Source organism: Phyllobates terribilis, unplaced genomic scaffold (assembly GCF_046119375.1).
Source record: "Phyllobates terribilis strain yellow unplaced genomic scaffold, ASM4611937v1 Scaffold_4__5_contigs__length_816908805, whole genome shotgun sequence".
In the NCBI taxonomy this organism is placed as follows: domain Eukaryota; kingdom Metazoa; phylum Chordata; class Amphibia; order Anura; family Dendrobatidae; genus Phyllobates; species Phyllobates terribilis.
Window position 1 is genome coordinate 183,501,567 of NW_027362764.1, and position 24,006 is coordinate 183,525,572.

The 24,006-nt window shown below is 39.9% G+C and overlaps 1 protein-coding gene across 3 annotated transcripts in view; it reads right to left on the reverse strand.

Annotated features, from left to right (window-relative positions):
- The window catches only part of ZNF385D (zinc finger protein 385D), a 620,390-nt gene extending 596,748 nt beyond the window's left edge, over positions 1-23,642 (reverse strand). The window contains exon 1 of one of the 3 annotated variants that reach the window (XM_073677967.1): positions 23,303-23,642. In XM_073677967.1, the coding sequence (XP_073534068.1) occupies positions 23,303-23,324 (22 nt within the window). In that variant the 5' untranslated portion in view covers positions 23,325-23,642. Of the gene's footprint in view, positions 1-18,592; positions 19,137-23,302 lie in introns of those variants that run through there. The other 2 variants (XM_073677968.1, XM_073677969.1) reach the window with 2 other exon arrangements.
- Positions 23,643-24,006: the final 364 nt, after the last annotated feature.

The following is a 24,006-nucleotide window of genomic DNA, read 5'->3' on the forward strand; positions in this document are numbered from 1 at the left end:
ATTGTAGGTTGAAATGAACACGATTGAGTGCATGATGTCTTATGGACAGATGATTCATAGATTCCTTTCTCACCATGTTTTTGCCATATGTTGTATCCTTCAAGTCTCCTATAGTTCTCGATGTTATAAATGTAAGTCAAAGTGTTAAGTAATATGCCAAGAACTCTTTGTTTAGCATAGTGGATAGGGTAGGCTGTTTTTCTGTTGTTTTGCAGAGTATATGTAAAAGTTGATGTCACTTTTATTTTTTGTCAAATGTAAGCAAACTAATGACATGTCTTACATTCTATTCATCGTTTTTTTTTTCATTTTCTGTTCGAATATACACTAAACATGATGCTAAAAAAGTCCAAGTTTAGGAGGTTTCAAGTCATGAGAAGAAATGGTAGAGGATATCTATTATTAAGGCAATGGAGGATATTGTACAGAGTGCAAAGAATAATAAATCAGATTATTTTATTACTATGATCCTGTGCCTGTGGAGTGGTGTTACCTGGAGTCATGGGGGCTCAGGCTTTCAGCATGGCTGCTTGCCCTGCTAGTGCACTGTCGCTGCTTCGATGGTCACACCTTTAAGATCAAGGACTCATTGAGAGTATATAAACCTATATGGAAATCACTCAGAGGTGAAATCCGTCCAAAATAGAAAAAAAAAAAAAACAAGAAAAATATTCCCAGATCTAGATGATCCACTAATAGTGCACCATAGAAAGATTAAAATCTAATGGGAATCCAAACAAACTGTGGAGTCAGTTTTATAAAGAAGTAAACTTTATTCAAGATAATATCAATATATGACATAAATACAATTCATCTAAAAAGTATGAAGTAGAGAAAGGTGCTGCTATGGTGATGTAAAAAAAGATGATACAAGATCTATCACACTAAAGAGGTTTTAGAGACACAGAAAGGTCCCATCCAGCGAGAGCAAGGCATAAAGAATGGTAATAAGGCAAGACCCTATGTATACTAAGCATTTAAATGACAGCTGGATTAAATGCCGGCAATAAGTCAAGCTCATAATGTGCAGTCATGTTGGATCCCTATGCATGTAAGTGACAAACTAAAAAGGGTACAGAGTGAGGGAATTACCTTGTGCCATGCTCGCAGATTAAGCAGAGCGTCTATGGGACCCGTGCAGTGGCCTCGACGCGCGTTTCACCTTCTGGCTTCGTCAGGAGGCGTGGTTAAAGTTTAAAAACAGGAGCTATTTAAAATGAGGGAGTCAGAGCCACAAGCGAATCGCCGCGCAACTCATCATTGGGAGGTTGGCAGTGAAGTTGCAATGACCTTCATACAATCTCATCAGAATGTTAAAGTAAGAACCTTAAGGTCAGTTTTGAAAATTTTTGCTAAGCTGCAAAAAAATAACGTAAATATTTTGTATGTGCACTCCATTAGTGTTGAGCCACCCCCGTAGTGTTCGGTTTCGGTTCGGTTCATCGAACACCGGGATGTTCGAGGAACTGTTCGTCGAACTGTTCGTCGAACACCTTAGAACACCATCGAACACCGTTAAAACCAATGGCAGGCAAACAAAAACACATAGAAACACATAGAAAACACCTTCAAAGGTGTCCAAAAGCTGACAAACTGCTCAGAAGAAGACGCTCTCTTTAAAAAAGCCAGTCGGCAATTCAGCAGCGGCATACACCGGTACCCGACAATTTAGACCAGAAGGAATAGAGCATCACACAGAGATTAGATAGATAGAAACATGTCAGTCACATATATAAGAAGTACAGTGACTGTGTTGGTCACTGTACTTGTCATTTAGTGTAAAGGATTTATTAAAAAAAATATTAGTGATTTCATGCACCGTCTCTTTAAAAAAGCCGGCCGGCAATTCAGCAGCGGTACCCGACAATTTAGAACAGAAAGATAGAGCATCACACATAGATTAGATAGATAGAAACATGTCAGTCACATATATAAGTACAGCGATAGTGTTGGTTACTGTACTTGTCATTTAGTGTTAAAATAAAGGATTTATTAAAAAAAAAATTGGCGTGGGGTTCCTCATAATTTTAGTCTCTAGCGGAGGTTAAGCAGACGGCTGGGGCAGATGTTTGAAGCCTGGGAAGGCGGTAATACCCATGGAGCTTCCCAGGCTACTAATATCAGCCCCCAGCTGAATACCTAGCCTTTACTAGCTATTAAAATGGGGAACCCCCCCAAAAAAATGACGTGGGGTCCCCCCTATTTTAATAGCTAGCAAAGGCTAGGCAGACAGCTAGGTGCTGATATTAATAGCCCAGGAAGGGTGCCATGAATATTGGCCCCCTCCCAGGCTAGAAACACCAGCCGTCAGCCGTCCCAGAAATGGCGCATCCATAGAATGAGCCAATTCTGGCACTTAGCCTCGCTCTTCCCACTGCCCTGTAGCGGTGGCAGTGGGGTAATAGGGCTGGGGTTGATGTCAGCTTATAATGCCAGCTGACATCAAGCCCAGGTTAGTAATGGAGAGGCGTCTATAGGACACCCCCTTTACTAACCCCATAGTCAAAGTTAAAAAAAAACACAAACACCCAGAATAAAGTCCTTTAATTGAAATAAACACACAATTCTTTATTGTTCTAAATTAAACCATACTTACCATCACGCCCATTCCAGCTGAAGCCAACGATCACCTGCAATAAAAGAAAAATAATAAAGCAACATCATCCTTACCTTTCGATGGTTCCCAGGACAGCTCCCGCTCTGCTACATCGAGATGACAGGCTGGATGGCAGCTTTATCCTGCACTCAGCGCTTCAGCGTGAGAATTTTCCCACGCTGTCAGTGTCGTGCATGAGGTGAGTTCATGTCCAATGAACTCAGCTCACCTCATGCACGTCAATGACAGCGTGGGAAAATTCTCCTGCACTCAGCGCTTCTATGTGAGAATTTTCCCACGCTGTCAGTGGCGTGCATGAGGTGAGCTTATGTCCAATGAACTCAGCTCACCTGATGTACGTCACTGACAGCGTGGGAGAATTCTCACGCTGAAGCGCTGAGTGCAGGAGAATTTTCCCACGCTGTCAGTGACGTGCATGAGGTGAGCTCATGTCCAATGAACTCAGCTCACCTAATGTACGTCACTGACAGCATGGGAGAATTCTCATGCTGAAGCGCTGAGTGCAGGAGAATTTTCCCACGCTGTCAGTGACGTGCATGAGGTGAACCGAGTTCTTTGGACATGAACTCGGCTCATCTTTATGCCGTCACAGCGAGACACTGAGGAGCGCAAGCAAGCCTGCACTTCTCAGTGTGTGTGGCATGGCAAGCTGGATGGCAGCGTTCTGCTGCGATCCAGCCTGCTATGTGAATGTAGCAGAGCTGAAGCTGTCGTGGGAACCATGGAAAGGTAAGGATGATGTTGCTTTATTATTTTTCTTTTATTGCAGGAGATCGTTGGCTTCAGCTGGAATGGGCGTGACGCTAAGTATGGTTTAATTTAGAACAATAAAGAATTGTGTGTTTATTTCAATTAAAGGACTTTATTCTGGGTGTGGTGTTTTTTTTTAAATACTTTACTAGAAATTCATGGCGGTCATGTCTAATATTGGTGTGACCCCATGAATTTCGGGCTTAGGGCCAGCTGATAATACTAAGCTGGCCCTAACCCCTTTATTACCCAGTGAGCCACCGCACCAGGGCCCTGGATGAGTTGGGTACAGCGCCAGAAGATGGCGCTTCTATGAACGCGCCATTTTCTGGGGTGGCTGCTGACTGCAATTTGCCGCGGGGGGGGGCAGAAAGCTTGGGCCTTCCTGCGCTGAAGATTCCAGCCCCCAGCGGCCTAGTTGTACCTGGCTGGACGCAAAAATAGGGCAAAGCCCCACGTATTTTTTTTTTAATTATTTCATGAAATTCATGAAATAATTAAGAAAAAAAGGGCTTCCCTATATTGTTGTGTCCGGCCAGGTACAAATAGGCAGCTGGTGGTTGGGGGCTGCCCGTTCCTGCCTGCTCTACCTGGATGGACACAAATATAGTGCGAAGCCCCACGTCATCCAGCCTGTCATCCCGCAGACACTGAGAAGCGCAGGCTTGCTTGCGATCCTCAGTGTCTCGCTGTGATGGCATAAAGATGAGCCGAGGTCATGTCCAATGAACTCAGCTCACCTCATGCACGTCACTGACAGCGTGGGAAAATTCTCCTGCACTCAGCGCTTCAGCGTGAGAATTCTCCCACGCTGTCAGTGACGTACATGAGGTGAGCTCATGTCCAATGAACTCAGCTCACTTCATGCACGTCACTGACAGCGTGGGAAAATTCTCCTGCACTCAGCGCTTCAGTGTGAGAATTTTCCCACGCTGTCAGTGATGTGCATGAGGTGAGTTCATGTCCAATGATCTCAGCTCACCTCATGCACGTCTGGTGTGGCGGCTGACGGCTGGTGTTTCTAGCCTGGGATGGGGCCAATATTCATGGCACCCTTCCTGGGCTATTAATATCAGCCCCCAGCTGTCTGCCTAGACTTTGCTAGCTATTAAAATAGGGGGGAAGCTCCGTGGGTATTACCCCCTTCCCAGGCTTCAAACATCTGCCCCAGCCGTCTGCTTAACCTCCGCTAGAGCCTAAAATTATGGGGAACCCAACGCCAATTTATTTTTAAATAAATCCTTTATTTTAACACTAAATGACAAGTACAGTAATCAACACTGTCACTGTACTTCATATATATGTGACTGACATGTTTCTCTCTATCTAATCTATGTGTGATTCTCTATTCCTTCTATTCTAAATTGTCGGGTACCGCTGCTGAAATGCCGGCCGGCTTTTTTAAAGAGACGGTGCATGAAAACGCTATTATTTTTTTTAATAAATCCTTTACACTAAATGATAAGTACAGTAACCAACACTGTCACTGTACTTCTTATATGTGTGACTGACATGTTTCTATCTATCTAATCTATGTGTGATACTCTATTCTTTCTGTTCTAAATTGTCGGGTACCGGTGTATGCCGCTGCTGAATTGCCGGCTTTTCATGTTTCACTGTGAGCACTGTTCCCATCGATTTGGGCTACCACTGTAATGCCACAACCACCATGGCTGTGGCATTACAGTGAGTGGCAGACAATCCCTGCATGATTGGTGCTCTAAATTGTGCCAGACATGCAGGACACGCTTTTGGTGCACGAACAGTTATCGAACATAACCTCAAACAGCCGAATTTTTTGAAAATCGTTCGTGTTCGTCGAACAACTCGAACACCGCCCAAAACAGCTCGAATTTGAGATTGGCGAACAGTTCTAGTCGAACACCGCTCATCTCTACACTTCATGTCTTTTCTACAGCTATAGTATATGCTCTTTTAGAATGTGATACAATCTCCGTCCATACACTAGACTCAAATTTTAACAAGCTGCAAATTAAATTAAAGGAGCCCACCCAAAAACATTTTATTTACTAAACCTGTCTAAATATACAGGTGCATCTCACTAAATTAGAATATCATCAAAAACTTAATTTATTTCACTTCTTCAATACAAAAAGTGAAACTCCTATATTATATAGAGTCATGACAAACAGAGGGATCTATGTCAAGTGTTTATTTCTGTTAATGTTGATGATTATGGCTTACAGCCAATGAAAACATAAAAGTCATTATCATCAGCTCGTCTCCATTGTTGGGTCTGGTGTCTCTCATCTTCCTCTTGACAATACCCCATAGATTCTCTATAGGGTTAAGGTCAGGCGAGTTTGCTGGCCAATCAAGCACATTGATACTGTTGTTTTTAAACCAGGTATTGGTACTTTTGGTAGTGTGGACTGGTGCCAAGTCCTGCTGGAGAATGAAATTTCCATCTCCAAAAAGCTTGTCGGCAGAGGGAAGCATGAAGTGCTCTAAAATTTTCAGGTAGACGGCTGCGCTGGCTTTGGTCTTGATAAAACACAGTGGACCTACACCAGCAGATGACATGGCTCCCCAAACCATCACTGATTGTGGAAACTTCACACTAGACTTCAAGCAGCTTGGATTGTGGCCTCTCCACTCTTCCACCAGACTCTGGGATCTTGATTTTCAAATGAAAATTGGAACTCTGGGACCATGTGGAGTGTGTCAATGACTGCCTTCTGGACATCTGTATTGTGATATTATACAGTCACAAGAATAGATTGTGACAAGTCAGCAGTCTTCCCCATGATTGTGGAGCCTACTGGAACAGACTAAGGGACCTTTTTAAACGCTTAGGAAGCCTTTGCAGGTGATTTTTGTTAATTATTTTAATTTACCGAGATAATGACTTTTATGTTTTCATTGGCTGTAAGCCATAATCTTCAACATTAACAGAAATAAACACTTGAAATAGATCACTCTGTTTGTAATGAGCTCCACAGCTTACTGTCCTCACACACAGGGCTGCAGAATTGTCAGTATGCACGTAGTGCTCTGTTCCTGGATCATCACTGTCTCTCTCCAGTAATGGCCGACAACCCCTCGTTCTCCAATGCAGTTAGCTCCTCCCTTCATCTCCAGCTGCTCAGCCAATCAGTTCTGTCTTCTGCTGCTGCTCCTCCTCTTCCAGGTTGCCAAGGCAATGCAGCTAAGGAGGGATTAATGTCTATTACAGAAAAACATGGTCTATTCATGGCTGCCTCAGTTTCTGTATACCATGTTCTCCATACAGGGGTTGCAAGTAAAAAATACTGATGACACATGGATCCAAAACTCTGGTGACACCGGTATAATATTTTTGTGTATGTGAAAAAGACTGATATCTGCATAAGGCCATAGCAAAACCCTTAACAGTCTACAATACACATCAAAACCACTAAGTAGACAGATATAGGCACTTATATCATGAGTGTTCCCAAAAGAGTAAGGCTGCTCTTCCCTTCTCTCCTGATAACAACACAACATATGGGGAATTTCTCCACTCCGAGAACTGATAAGACAGGTGGAAATTTTAATTGACACCTGAACACAATATAAGGTGACTGGAACTTCAGCCTCTTAGGTTTCTTATGTCCTATAGAGCTCAAGTGGCCAAATGGTGAACAGGCTGACTAACATACTTTCTTTTGTTTTGCCGATCTTTACTGACTTTTAGACCTAATATTCACGATTTCACATAAAGTTTAGCAGTTGTTTCTAGATCACTCAGACCTCTGTTCCTGCATTATCAGCTCAGTATTATGAAGGCTGCAGCTTTCGGAAAGTTTGTTTCTTGTTTTATAGCTCATAAGCCATGGGTTTTGGGCTTCTCTGGCTCTCTTTGACAATCTGCCATGTAAGGCATCTTAGGTTTATTAATTAATATACTTATAGATCTCGCTGAAAAAACATCAGGTCTCTAATTGACTTTGCCTTCTACCATGGCAGCAGCTTTGACTTACGTAAAAATAAGTTTAGCTTCCTTGCCACCATAGCTCTCTGAGATTGCTCCAGAAGAACAATAAGCGGGTTTTCCAGGAGAATTACTACTGAGTGATGAACTACAACACTAAAGTGGAAAATAATGGTTAAAAATTGTATGCATCCTACTCATGCAGACACTCTATTAAGAAGTCAGCCTTGATAAACTGGAATCTATGGCTCCAAATTCATCAAGATTTTCTCACCGGTATTGATGAGGGGGCATGTAGGAGTCAGATGCTACTGATTCATTGAGGCACAAGCCTCTGTGCGCCTCACCACGAATCTTACTACAGTTCCTGACTGAAGTAAGATTTCTGGTGTAGAGAATGCCACAGCTTGTCATGAACAACACAAGTTGTGGTGTCATGCTGTTGCAACGCCCCTGTCCCACCGCAGTTTGGTGGAGCTGTGAGAAACTGGATGAAAACACCAAAAGACATAACATGTTTTTGCAACTGCAAGTTGTACAAAAATTTTGTAACTTTTGAAAGCAATATTGGACAGAATTCTGGCGAAATTGCTTTAATGAATCAGTCCCAATATCTTTTCAATGTGGATAAAAAAAATAATTTGTTTAAGCAATTCCAGTCAAAGAATGAGGACAATACTCAGAGTCAGACACCACCACTAGGGGGCCAAGTGCTTTCTATGCAGATGTTACAGCCAAGATTGTGATTGCAATCTGGTCAATGACCAGGAGACTGCTCAGAGTCAGACACCACCTCTAGTGGGTCAAGAACTTTCATTGTGGATGTTACAGCCAAGCTTGTGTATGCAATTCATGTGAGGACCCCGTTACTGCCAAGAATCAGACACCACCTTTGGGGTGGGAAAGGGCTTTCAAAGAGTATATTATGGTCACATATTTTTGGTTATCCAGTTTAAAGACCGGACAAGTCTCTGATGTCTAATGAACTCAGTCAAAGGACTTGGAAACAATTCAGAAGGTGAATGAATATACCATCTGCCATAGGGACCAAGAGCCATCAACTTGGATGATATTGTCTCAGCTCTTATATCTGCATAATCCAGTCAAATGACTTGGAGAAAACTTAGAGGATGAATGGACACACCTTTGCAGGCTCGTCTGCAATGTGGATGGTTCAATAGATACACAACCTTTGGACCAAGAGCTTTAAGATGAATAATGTTTACTATAATTCCCTGAACAGGTAAAATGGATTTGACAGGCTTGTTCATCCAGCATAATGTGACTATATTCCATTTTTTATATATACAGACCAAAGTACCATCAAAAGATGATTGTAATTTAAAAGACTTAATAGTGTATCTTCAAGTGTCCTCTAATTATGGTATCAGACATGGCAACAGATTTCACCCAGCTAAGTGAGATTGGCTTCCTATACCATTAAAACTCTGCATTTTCCAGGGGCAGGGTATGAAGGACTCCCATTGGAGGCTACGATGCGATAAGTATAGCTATTTGCTTTATTGAATAAAATCAATTAGATGTCGATTTACAGTCAGAACACTTGGAAGGTATACTCACACTCTCTTTTCAGTGTTATGTGTATGCAATGGTAATATAGCTTGTGCATTGTAGAGCTTATTTGGACCATTTGTTCTGATAATGGGTCAACTATTCTTGTAATGATGATTATAGATGTAAGCTAAATATTTTGCATAGCCTCCAAATAAAAGGAGCTTTTCTCAAGCTCTTATAGTCTCATCAGGTAGTATGCTTCAAAATTATTTGCATCAGACTCTGAGCCTCCACTGAGATCCAGGCAGGCTTAATATTTGCCCATAAGTATTCAATACCTAGTGTATTTTATACATTCAGAGTACATCTCATTATCCCTCCTAACAAATCATTAGCCTATCCAGAGATATATTATCATGCAATCCTCTGGTATAGCTTCCTTTTTAATCCCTGCATGCTGAATGCTAGGCTCATCAGTTTTGCTAGGGTAGCAATATCTGGAACCATCTGAACTCGTTCAGTTGGAACCTTTTTCAGGTTCAATAAGACCGCAAAAGGCTTCATGGAAAATGTTAGTTTCTTGGTGGATGAATCCATAATTAAAATAGAGGTTTGTCAACTCCCAGCTAAGTTGAAAAGCTTATCTTACATCGTTATTATTCTGGGTTCATCCTATGAACATACAACATATTCCAGCCACAATGTAACAGAAGGTAACTTGACTAGCCTTCTGGCTTCTTATCCTATTGTTAGGACCCAAGATGGAAATGTATACCAACAACTGGTTCTAAACCTTCTACACAACTTCTTAAAGTAGCAAAAGGGTTGATGTCACAATTAGAGGTTGTAAGCCTGATCATACAAGTGATCGGTCAAGGTCAGGAATAAAATATCTCAGACAGCTGATCTGCCTGAATAGAGGCTTAAAAATTCTAGCGTGTATACCAACCAAGATGTCTTCCAAGACCAACCAGAGATGGGAAGGGCTTCCTTTCAATATTTTGCATCTTGTACTGGAAGAACAATTCACTGGCAAGTAGATTTAATGTCAATCTCATGGTTTCTTTCCTACAGTAGGTAAAATACATCAGGGTCTATTCTATCATAGTCCATAATTCCATGTGGACTAAATAGAATATATATTTTTTTTTTCATATTCATTCAGATGAATTCGTAAAATCTATGTAGGCCAGGCTTGCCAACTTCCTCTGAAAGTTCATATTGCTCTATTGACACCTAAAGGTCTGTTTCATGATTGATACATTTCTTAATTAAGCATTCCATCTACTAATAAGAGTTTTTCCAGAATTAGAGCTGGCTTCTGGGTGGTATTGTTAAATTCTAAGATATTCTACCATGAAAGAACAGGCTACATTTTACTTCTTTTGCAGGGTAGTTCTATTCTCCAGGAGTGCTATTCTCGTATTATTCAGGTGAGTAAAAAGGCACATTGGCAGTTATTAAGGATATAAGCAAGTTTTATATAGGCATATATAGTACAAACCAAAAGTGTGGACACACCTTCTCATTTAAAGATTTTCTGAATTTTCATGACTATGAAAATTGTACATTCACACTGAAGGCATCAAAACTATGAATTAACACATGTGGAATTATATACTTAACAAAAAAGTGTGAAACAACTGAAAATATGTCTTATATTCTAGGTTCTTCAAAGTAGCCACCTTTTGCTTTGATGACTGCTTTGCACACTTTTGGCATTCTCTTGATGAGCTTCAAGAGGTTGTCACCGGAAATGGTCTTCCAACAATCTTGAAGGAGTGCCCAGAGATGCTTAACACTTGTTGGCACTTTTGCCTTCACTCTGCGGTCCAGCTCACCCCAAACCATCTCGATTGGGTTCAGGTCTGGTGACTGTGGAGGCCAGGTCATCTGGCGTAGCACCCTATCACTCTCCTTCTTGGTCAAATAGCCCTTACACAGCCAGGAGGTGTGTTTGGGGTCATTGTCTTGTTGAAAAATAAATGATGGTCCAACTAAACGCAAACCGGATGGAATAGCATGCCGCTGCAAGATGCTGTGGTAGCCATGCTGGTTCAGTATGCCTTCAATTTTGAATAAATCCCCAACAGTGTCACCAGAAAAGCACCCCCACACCATCACACCTCATCCTCCATGCTTCACGGTGGGAACCAGGCATGTAGAGTAACATCCGTTCACCTTTTCTGCGTCGCACAAAGACACGGTGGTTGGAACCAAAGATCTCAAATTTGGACTCGTCAGACCAAAGCACAGATTTCCACTGGTCTAATGTCCATTCCTTGTGTTCTTTGGCCCAAACAAGTCTCTTCTGCTTGTTGCCTGTCCTTAGCAGTGGTTTCCTAGCAGCTATTTTACCATGAAGGTCTGCTGCACAAAGTCTCCTCTTAACAGTTGTTGTAGAGATGTGTCTGCTGCTGGAACTCTGTGTGGCATTGACCTGGTCTCTAATCTGAGCTGCTGTTAACTTGTGATTTCTGAGGCTGGTGACTCGAATAAACTTATCCTCAGAAGCAGAGGTGACTCTTGGTCTTCCTTTCCTGGGGCGGTCCTCATGTGAGCCAGTTTCTTTGTAGCGCTTGATGGTTTTTGCAACTGCACTTGGGGACACATTCAAAGTTTGCCCAAATTTTCAGACTGACTGACGTTCATTTCTTAAAGTAATGATGGCCACTCGTTTTTCTTTACTTAGCTGCTTTTTTCTTGCAATAATACAAATTCTAACAGTCTATTCAGTAGGACTATCAGCTGTGTATCCACCTGACTTCTGCACAACACAACTGATGGTCCCAACCCCATTTATAAGGCAAGAAATCCCACTTATTAAACCTGACAGGGTACACCTGTGAAGTGAAAACCATTTCCGGTGACTACCTCTTGAAGTTCATCAAGAGAATGCCAAGAGTGTGCAAAGCAGTCATCAAAGCAAAAGGTGGCTACTTTGAAGAACCTAGAATATAAGACATATTTCAGTTGTTTCACACTTTTTTGTTAAGTATATAATTCCACATGTGATAATTCATAGTTTTGATGCCTTCAGTGTGAATGTACAAATTTCAAAGTCATGCAAATACAGAAAAATCTTTAAATGAGAAGGTGTGTCCAAACATTTGGTCTGTAATGTATATATACAGTTGAAACCAGAAGTTTACATACACTATATTAAAAGACACATATGCATATTTTTCTCAATATCTGACATGAAATCAGAATAAACCTTTCCCGTTTTAGGTCAATTAGGATTACCATCATTTTTAATATTTACCAAATGCCAGAATAATGACAGAGAGGGAATGTTTTAAGGCATGTTTATTACTTACTTAGGGAAAGATTTATTCTGATTTCATGTCAGATATTGAGAAAAACATGCATATGTGTCTTTTAATATAGTGTATGTAAACTTCTGGCTTCAACTGTACATACTGTATACTGTATACATTAAAGCACAAATTGTACTAAGAGGTAGGAAACACTAGAGTTGTTCAGGGATCTCTTCAGAAAAGAGCAATCCATTTTGCTCACTTATCTTTTTGTTTCCAAGGGAACCTGTCAGTAGGATCAACCCTCCTAAGCCATCTATATGGGCATATAGGTCATATGAAGCATAATAAAATGATACCTTGATAGCTACGATCCAATGTCTTATTCGAGAGAAATCCACGTTTTTCTTATAAGTAAATGAGATGTTCAGGACTATGGGCCAGACACTGATCTGCTTTAGCTATGCCTCCAGAGATTATTTTAAATGAAAAGAGGAGTTACCAGTGTGACACATGTAACTAACACAGAACAATAGAACTGAATATTATCTTCTTACAAACACATTTGCTGCAGCTCTCACAGCTCTGCTCTATTGCAACACTGGCTGGCTGTGAGATGGAAGCTGAAACACTGAGATGACACCTGCAGATTATGTCAGTTATAACTAAACACAGTTGTATAATATGCAAATCTTTGTCCAGCCCATAGTCTTTAACAGATTATTTATAAGAAAAACGTGGATTTCTCTGGAATAAGACATCAGATCGCAGATATCAAGGTATCATTTTATTCAGCTTCCTATGAAATACATGTCCATATAGACGGGTTAGAACGGTTGATTGAACTGACAGATTCCCTTTAAGCAGGTAGCTGAAGGAGAACACTATAACTCAATGCATTACCTATTGGACTTAGATAACATCTTGATAAATAACACAAAATGACTTTGTCTACTCAATTAAGTTGTATTATGTGTAATAAAAGTGCACATTTATCAGCAAAATAGTCTGATTTGTATTTTGGAAAATGGCAGAGAAGAGAATTTTGACAGATTTGCTCATCTATGCTGAGCACTAAGTGTGATGTAAATTAGTGTATTGTACATGATGAAATTCAGCTTCCAAGCTTCTGGTGGATCATGACTGCAGGCGGAGCGTGTGTATATTTATCTACAGTTACACAGCTATGTAGAGATTAATGTATGCAAAGAGCCGGAATGTTATGTTGGTAACTAAATAAACATTAAGGCCCATTTATGAATACTGGTGTACCACTGAGTGCTCATTGACACAGCATATGCTCTATGATGAGTTTGGCACAGCTACTGAGCTATGCTAGGCTGTACTGTGTGAAGTATAGATTTACCCTGTTAAATATTTGGCAGGACAGCATGCAAAGAGCTTTAAGCTGCAGTCCATTTCATAGAATCATAGAATGGTAGAGTTGGAAGGGACCTCCTGGGTCATCTGGTCCAACCCCCTGCTCAAAGCAGGATTCACTAGATCATCTCAGACAGATGTCTGTCCAGCCTCTGTTTGAAGACGTCCATTGAAGGGGAACTCACCACCTCTCGTGGCAGCCTGTTCCACTCATTAATCACCCTAACTGTCAAAAAGTTTTTTCTAATATCTAATCTGTGTCTCCTCCCATTTAGTTTCATCACATTGCTTCTAGTCTTTCCTTGTGCAAATGAGAATAAAGATGATCCTTCTACAATGTGACAGCCCTTGACATATTTGTAGACAGCTATTAAGTCTCCTCTCAGTCTTCTTTTTTGCAAGCTAAACATTCCCAAATCCTGCAACCGTTCCTCATAGGACATGGTTTGCAGACCAGTCACCATTCTGGTCGCTCTTCTCTGAACTAGCTCCAGTTTGTCTATGTCTTTTTTAAAATGTGGTGGCCAAAACTGTACACAGTATTCCAGATGAGGTCTGACCAAAGAGGAGTAAAGACCGATAATGACTTCACGTGATCTAGACTGTATGCTTCTGTTAATACATCCCAGAATTGTATTTGCCTTTTTTGCTGCTGCATCACACTGTTGACTCATGTTCAGTCTATGATCTATTAGTATACCTAAGTCTTTTTCACATGTACTGTTGCTTAGCTCTATTCCTCCCATTCTGTATATGCTTTTTTCATTTTTATTGCCCAGATGTAGTACTTTGCATTTTTTCCCTGTTAAAAACCATTCTGTTGGTTGCTGCCCACTGCTCCAATTTATATGTGATTGGTGGGGGTATAAATTTTAGGACATCCACTGTTCTGCTGTTTGAATGGACCAATGCCGCTGGAGTGCTGCAGCACTTTCTCCTCTACATACCTGAAACCATCTACTTACTAGCAGTTATGCAGTACTGCAGTAGTGTTCTTGAGGTGAATGGGGCAATTCTATGCTCAGCATAGCAGCTATTATGTAGATACTAGATGGAGTCCCGATGCTATGGCATCAGGAGGGTGGTAATGTCACGATGGGGGGCAGGCTTTGCAGCATTGAGAAACTCCCCCCCCCCCCCATGTGCTCACCCACCTATCCACTCTCACTTTCCCCCATGAGCTGACTTCTCCTGTCTGTGCTCTCTTCTTTGACCTGTCTACCCCATGTGCTATCCCCCTTGTCTGCTGTCTCTATCCTTCCTGTGCTGTGTTCTCCCCTCATGTGCTATCCCGTTTGAGCTGTCTCCCCCCTGTGCTCTGTCTCTCTCCCCCCTGTGCACTTTCTCTCTCCCCCATCTGCTGTCTTCTCCTGTCTGTGCTCTCTTCTTTGACCTGTGTACCCCATGTGCTCTCCCCTTTGTCTGCTCTCTCTCCACCCCTGTGCTGTATTCTTCCCTCATGTGTTCTCTCATTTGAGCTGTCTCCCCACGCAGTAAATTAGACCGCCACCATCTTTGTGCAGGCAGATAGCGGCGGTCATCTTAAAACTGCACATGCGTTCCTCCTGTACAAAGATGGCGACGGTCAGTGAATCATTCGGCTGATCCCGGCATGTGCGGATTGTGCGGCATGTATGGCATGTTCGCGATGGTGTTCCACTGGTGGTACCTCGCAAGAAGCTGGTACCACCAGCTGTTTCCATATTGAGACACCAATCACTTGGGAGTCCTAATATGGCGGTCGACGAACTTCTGCCGCTTGGAATTCTGGGATCTGGACACATCTGGACAGAACAGGATGTGAAGACATTACAAGGTAAGTATATTATAGATATGTGCTGCAGTCCTAATCACGCACCTTGGCCCTTCACGGAGAGTGGTGGTGGATATTTTTTTTGACCATTGCCAGGAATAAGCTAATTCTGGAAACCTCTTTTACAATAATCTCAGAACCCGCCTAACCAGATAAGCTTGAATAATGGGTAGTGATTAATAGAATGGTAATTAAAAAGGGACAAATGCAAGATTCTACATACAGTGGTGGCCAAAAGTATTGGCACCCCTGCAATTCTGTCAGATAATACTCAGTTTCTTCCTGAAAATGATTGCAATCACAAATTCTTTGGTATTATTATCTTCATTTAATTTGCTTGCAAGGAAAAAACACAAAAGAGAATGAAGCAAAAATCAAATCATTGTTCATTTCACACAAAACTCCAAAAATGAGCCAGACAAAAGTATTGGCACCCTCAGCCTAATACTTGGTTGCACAACCTTTAGCCAAAATAACTGCAAACAACAGCTTCCGGTAACCATCAATGAGTTTCTTATAATGCTCTGCTGGAATTGTAGACCATTCTTCTTTGGCAAACTGCTCCAGGTCCCTGATATTTGAAGGGTGCCTTCTCCAAACTACCATTTTGAGATCTCTCCACAGGAGTTCTATGGGATTCAGGTCTGGACTCATTGCTGGCCACCTTAGAAGTCTCCAGTGCTTTCTCTCAAACCATTTTATAGTGCTTTTGGAAGTGTGTTTTGGGTCATTGTCCTGCTGGAAGACCCATGACCTCTGAGGGAGACCCAGCTTTCTCACACTGGGCCCTACATTATGCTGTAAAATTTGTTGGTAGTCTTCAGACTTCATAATGCTATGCACACGGTCAAGCAGTCCAGTGCCAGAGGCAGCAAAGCAACCTCAAAACATCAGGGAAACTCCACCATGTTTGACTGTATGGACCGTGTTCTTTTCTTTGAATGCCTCTTTTTTTTTCCTATACACTCTATGTTGATGCTTTTTCCCAAAAAGCTCTACTTTTGTCTCATCTGACCAGAGAACATTCTTCCAAAACGTTTTAGGTTTTCTAAGGTAAGTTTCGGCAAACTGCAGCCTGGCTTTTTTATCTCTCGGGGTAAGAAGTGGGGTCTTCCTGGGTATCCTACCATACAGTCCCTTTTCATTCAGATGCCGACGTATAGTACGGGTTGACACTGTTGTACCCTCGGACTGCAGGGCAGCTTGAACTTGTTTGGATGTTAGTCGAGGTTCTTTATCCACCATCCGCACAATTTTGCGTTGAAATCTCTCGTCAATTTTTCTTTTCCGTGCACATCTAGGGAGGTTAGCCACAGTGCCATAGGCTTTAAACTTCTTGATGACACTGCGCACGGAAGACACAGGAACATTCAGGTCTTTGGAGATGGACTTGTAGCCTTGAGATTGCTCATGCTTCCTCACAATTTGGTTTCTCAAGTCCTCAGACAGTTCTTTGGTCTTCTTTCTTTTCTCCATGCTCAAAGTGGTACACACAAGGACACAGGACAGAGGTTGAGTCAACTTTAATCCATGTTAACTGGCTGCAAGTGTGATTTAGTTATTGCCAACACCTGTTAGGTGCAACAGGTAAGTTACAGGTGCTGTTAATTACACGAATTAGAGAAGCATCACATGATTTTTCAAACAGTGCCAATACTTTTGTCCACCCCCTCTTTTAGGTTTGGTGTGGAATTATATCCAATTTGGCTTTAGGACAATTCTTTTTGTGTTTTTTCATTGAAGACAAATTAAATAAAGATAATAATACCAAAGAATTTGTGATTGCAATCATTTTCAGGAAGAAACTGAGTATTATCTGACAGAATTGCAGGGGTGCCAAAACTTTTGGCCACCACTGTATAGGCAAGAAAAATGAAAATTACATCTACAAAACGGGAGGAATACAATTAAGCAACAGCATGTGTGAAAAAGACTTGGGTATACTAATAGATCACAGACTTAACATGAGTCAAAAGTGTGATACAGCAGCAAAAAAGGCAAACACAGTTCTGGGCTGTATTAAGATAAGCATAGTGTCTAGATAACGTGAAGTAATTATCCCCCTCTACTCTTCCTTGGTCAGATCTCTAATGTATCCAGTTCTGGTCACCACATTTTAAAAAGGATATAAAAAACTGGCGCAAGTTCAGAGGAGAGCTACCATGATGGTGAGCGGACTGCAAAACTACGTCCTACGAGGAACGGTTAAAGGATCTGGGAATGTTTAGCTTGCAAAAAAGAAGACTGAGAGGAGACTTAATATCTGTCTACAAATATCTGAAGGGATGTCACAGTGTAGACGGATCATCCTTATTCTCATTTGCACATGGGAACATGAGAAGCAATGGAATGAAAATGAAAGGGAGGAGATAAAGATTAGATATTAGAAAAAAACTTTTTGACAGTGAGGGTGATTAACGAGTGGAACAGGCAGCCACGAGAGGTGGTGAGTTCTCCTTCAATGGAAGTCTTCAAACAGAGGCTGGACAGACAACTGTCTGAGATGGTTTAGTGAATCCTGCATTGAAACGATGACCCTGGAGGTCCCTTCCAACTCTAACATTCTATGATTCTATGATCCCTGATCATATCAGTCTGTGTATTTCTAAATTAAAAGACCTTACCCATAAACTGTAAAACTAAAGCTTAGTACAGTGGTAGTAGTGGGACAAGCTTTTCTATAAGGGATCTTAACACTGAATGACCCTTTTCATCCTACTTTGAAACCAAGTAAAGTAGAAGAATGTAGATTTGTCTTCAGCTTGTTTATGTTATAATGTCGACACATGAGACCATGATAAGCTTGTAAAAAGATAAAATAAAAATTCCAAATACTTCATTACAGCTGCTGCAATCTATTCTGCTTGCCAAGTGTTCTAAGCAGTGAAGAGTAATTTTATTTTGGCCAGAGACAACGAAAGAAAAGGAAGAAAAAACTCTTATAAAATTCATTTGCAATTGTCTTAAAAGTTGCAGTAAAAACATCATTCACTTTAGGGGGAAAAAAACAATAAACTCGCCATAACATTTAACATAGCTTTTTACAGGTGGGTAACTTTCCCATATAAGAGCATTAGTCATTTTGATTAAAACAGACTCCAAATCTTAACCCAGTGTTTTAAGGAACTATTATTAGACACATACTGGATACATTCTGCATTTCCATGTATTATATCTTTATGACTGGTCCAGGTTACAATAGCCAATAGCTGACCAAAGAGAATGTTCTAGCAGCACAGGTGTCTAAACACAGAGCTTCAAGAATTTCCTTAACAACAACATGTATGGCATATTCATGGGATATTCTGATTGATGAGGGTCCGACTTCAGGGAATTCTACTAACCTGAAACCAGTCATAGAAATTAACGTCCTCTGGGCCCCAATCCAGCAGGTGAAAGATAGCCAAGCATGTCCACGGTTCCCTTAATTCAAATCTATGGGCATTTTTGAAACAGCTTGCTCGAGAAGGCAGGGCAAGAGTCAAGGAGTACTTTCTTTAGCATTAACTTAGATCTACCCTATGACTTTAGCTGTGACAGAGGTCACGCTGCCAAACAATCCTATGCGCTGCTGCTACATCGCAGGTGAATGGGATGACATTGCGACCGCTAAGGTACCGCAACCACAACAGGCAAGTTACAAAGATTCAGAACCAGGTGGAATTTTTTGAGTTGCTTGTCACAGTTGAAGTTTCATAGGAGTTGAAATGCAATTCCATTAAGCAGTAGCAGTGGGATGTAGCCATCTTTGACCGAATGATGTGTCAAAGCCAAAGTCACTGTGTAGCCTGAGCCTTATACCACAAGGTTAAAGGGAAACTGTCACGTGAAAAAACGATATTAACCTCCAGATGTGAGGTTAACCTGTGGGATAATAGCATTCTGAACCAGTCCAGGCATCTGCACTAAGAGCCTTGCTGCCAGGAGGAAATGAACTTTACTTCTCCAGGCAGCATTCATATTTCAGACATGGGGGTGGCGTCGGCACAGTGTTGGTCACCGCTCTGTGTGTAGAGAGTGGTGACTGTAACCGCGCCCTCGGCATTGACTGACAACCAACCATAATGCTGAGCTGCTGTCAGTCAGTGCCAGGGGTGCGGTTACAGCTGCTGCTCTCTATACACAGAGCGGTAACTGAAACGGCAAAGGTTCCACCCCTGTGACTACAGCCCGAAGGCTGCTGGGGAAAGCGGGGTCTAAGTGTGGGCACTGGGCAGGAACAGAATGCTATTAACATGCAGATTAATCCCATATCTGTAGGTTAAAAACGTTTTTTCATGTAACAGGGCTATTTTTTTTAACTCCACACATCTCAGCTTCATTCAAGTGAATGAAGATGAACTGTAATAGCAGACGCAGCATAGCGACAATAATGTTGCTGATAAAAAAAATGTTTTCTAATCAAGTATTACCACTTTTTGGTTGTATACTGGAGAAAAACAATGATATAGACAATTATAAATAAAGCTAATTACTATATTTAATTTAATTTAAATACTATTAATACAACAACTATATTAAAAACTGCTCCCTGAAAAAATCTATTTTAGCATGAATTATTTGAACTTATGTTCACTTAAACCTTAAAAAAAGTAAAAAAAAAATATAGAAAGCATCTATTAAAAAATTCATATCCATTCCATAAAAGAAATGTTATTTATTTTCAGCAAATCGGCGGAAATACCAGACAAGGGAGCTCTACAAACCTCCAGATCTTCTATTTATCAAAGGTTCCCTATGGTCTCTAGTAATACATATTTCATTAATGCTATAAGGACAAACTCCCATCTGTGATAAGAGCAGAAATTCTCTGAATTTTATGGATAAGGAAACTAAAAATGTCTCATAATGTTAGGAATATCTCCCAGGTGAAAGAAAAACAACCCATAAATACACAGATCTAGTTACATGTTTGAATCCGGAGTCCATCAGCATCTGACATCTTTAATAAAGTGTCCTAACTTAAGCCTTGGCTTTTAGATATGTAACACTTAAAGTCCATAAATCAGTGACCGTAAATGTGAATCTTCATAGTGGTTCCATTACTTTGAGGAGAACAATCTACAATGGGAAAAGTGGCATTACACTTTATGTCTGCTATAAGACTTGTGACAGCCAAACATAAGCTGGTTTTACTGTTCTATTAGGAATGTTTATACCGACTTGTTTTTTAGCTCTTTTTTATGGGAACTGTAGCAGTGACAGTGATTCAAGGTACCATATAAAAAGTTACATATTTGGACCAGAAATGGGTAAATATACTGTGTTCTGTCCATGCCTTATGATCATTTCAATTTATTTTAACACTTGTTATCAGGACTATGCTCATTCTGGACTCAAATTACAGTACATCATCCCTCACAATCTAAAGGGTTAAACTGATTAAATAAAAAGTCATATAAAAGTTGTGATGTACCTAACATAGTAACTATCATACAGTAGATATCATTGGAAAAAATAAATGTTGACCTGTCCTGGGGAACCGATATTAAGAGAATTGATACATGATGTGCAATTCAGCATTTTCTATATGTGACTTTGTCATAGATTCCCATAGTATAAGTGCATTACAAAATATGTACCGTCCATTTTGCATTATACATGTCTTATAGAACCTGTACTATAATTTTTGACAGCATTCGAAAATAATTGCTCCAGGATGCTAGTGAAGGCTGTGAAATCTGACAATTAGAAGATATATTCTTCATGATGGATCTTTATGGGCTTAAACAGCAGGGTGTGAATGTTTCAATCCACCCTTCATTTGCCCTTCATTGACTCATACTCTACAAGAATATTAACCAATTTCCATCATAAACATATTTCCAAGTTTTTTTTTATTTATTTTTTTTATATACACCTTCTGCATCTTTTCCTGTAGAAAACATCACAAATTCACTCCCCCTTGTATTATCGTTCCCTAGTTCTTAAGTAACGCATGGTGGTAGATCAAGTCATTATAAAAAGGAATTAACTCTCATTAGCATATACTTGCAAAGGACGTGGCATTTCTGTAACGTTATGCACAGCATACAATATAGGAACATCATGTTTTCTTAGAGGAGATGCGATTGATTGTTCCTCTCAGTGGTGTAGACTGTTTGCCTATTGCTACAGCTGTTGAAATAGATAATTTACAAGCTCAGAGTGCCTGGTGTATAATAGTGTTGTTAAGTATGACACTGCGTGGCACAATTGGCTCATGAAAGCCTCTCAAAGTGAATACTTTCAACTTAATCTCTGAAGATTGCACTGAAGCAATGAATTAACCATGTCATGCATCTATCAAATACTATAGTTGATTAAAAAAAATTATATACATATATATATATATATATATATATATATATATATATATATATATATATATATGTACATTGATAAATCTGCAGCATGTTTCATATGTTATGGATATCTCATATATATATATATATATATATATATACATAGTTACATACATAGTTATGTAGGTTGAAAAAAGACCAAGGTTCGTCAAGTTCAACCTCTCTCCATCAATTGAACATTTTTTGTCAATAAATTATCTATAGTCTACAATGTTATGTGTATTGAAGAAATCATCCAGCCTTTTTCTTAAAAACTGTCATAGTGTCTGCCACTACTACCACTTGTGGTAGGGCACTCCACAGCAGTCTGACTGCTCTAACTGTAAAGAACCCTTATATATGTATATATATATGTGTATATATATATATATATATATATATATATATATATATATATATATAGATATAATATATCTATATATATATATATAGACATGATTTATGTAACATTCTTCAAATTTATCAATGTATTGAATAGATTGTATTCCTAATTATTGACAGCCCTGTCTACTTTTATTAAAAAAAAAACAAATAGGACAGAACTTATCACCTATACTGTTGTATATGTATCACCTTAGTAAACAAGGTACTTACGCATTATAATAATGATATATAAGTATGACGCTAAATCAGTACTATGCACCTTCCTTTCTTCAGTGTTTCATGTCACTAAGTGGCAGAAATATTTCTTCAAATATTTTGGAGATTTTGATGTAAACAATGTATGTATGATATGTATCAATTCCATTCTCTTTATAGTAGCTAGACATGATATCAAGGCTTCCCATGCTGTTAGAAAATAACTTTTGCATTGACTTTATCTATGTTAATGATATTAAATTGTAATGTACCAGTAACTGTTTCAAGCAGCTCTTTTCTTTTTTTTTTTTTATTGTGGTTTTCATTTTTTTTCTGCACAAATACATCACTGTTCGCCATATGTTGCTTATTGAGTGAAAACATGACCATGCTTCATATAATGAAGTTCTGTTTTTCATACAAAACACATATTTTCAGCATCAAAGTCATACGAAGAGGGAATATTTGGGAAACAAGATTAAATAAAGATTACTTTCTAGGGTTATGGACACTTGAAACATGGTAACAGACAATCAGAACCTAATTTGGATTCCCTGTATGTGAGTGAGCAGTGCACTACAGTATGCCTGTGTTACTAAATGACATCTTCTAGTGCAGTCTTGAGTAATATAGTGCTAGAATACAGCTCATAACTGGCAGCAGAAAATTACAGCATGTTGTCTGCAAGCAGGTACAGAACCATTCTCTTAAGCTATTTCAGAACTAACATGAAACCAAACTCCTTCCAAGCACATTATATAAAAAGCAGTGAGCCCTCTAAGGACTTATTAGAACAAGTAATGTGTTTTATGACTGTGCTTGTAACCAGTTTCTTAAAGGAACTCAATTTCTTTGCAACACTATATTGTGAACATAGGGAACATAAGGCAATTAACAAATGATACATTAAAGTGGGACAACTTTTTCCAAGTTAGGGTTAAACATAATGCAGCCTAAGTTCATTGAGACAAGTCATTAAGACTGCTGAATGGAATCGCTGCAGATTAATGCTTAGGAGCTAAAGGAGAAGATGAGCATTAGAATTGTGCAAGACAGGGAATATATTATGCATGTGTCAAAACAGCTGCTTTGCATAGACAAGTTGAAACACAATAAGGAAAAGGCACTTACCAAAATACATAATGTTTCTCATTCCAATCACAACCCTGCTGCTGTGTATTCTGCATTAACTCCAGCACAAGCCTGTCATGTGAAGCAGGGAGATCTCATTCTTCAATGGGTGAAAATGAACCCAGCACTGCAACAGTGATGATGAGTGCTGCTTGTGTTTAGGATGAGTGTTGTGCTGCACAGCCTTATTCCTGTTCCAATCCCCTCTCATCTAGCACTTACTCTGCCTGCACACTGCACTGCCCATTCTTACAGTAATCTGACTCCTCCTTGTGATGTCCTTGCCTTGCATGTGACATCAGTTCTACGAGAACTACACAAGGATTTTCCTCACTTTGCTTTCTCATTGCCAAGAGGTGTGATAAAATTCTGCTTAGATAAAACAACTTGGCTAGGAAAAAATAAATATATATAGTTATATGTCTTATCAATCTGGTTCTTATTTGCTAGCTTTATTATTTTTCCCCTATTCTAGACAATGCAAGGGCTGATCAGCTGGGAATGTAGACAAGGGAAAGTTGATAAGATAAATAATGCAATTAGCTGATAGCAGCATTGCACAATAGAAGCAATTGTAATAACAGTTATGTAGAATGATCCGTGAGTTAGTGATTTATTGATTGGTTATCTTTTCATACTTGCTTTCTCTTGCGTTGCTTCTTATGCATTTTGATGCAGAGTATTGCCTAAAGTGTGAACGTAGA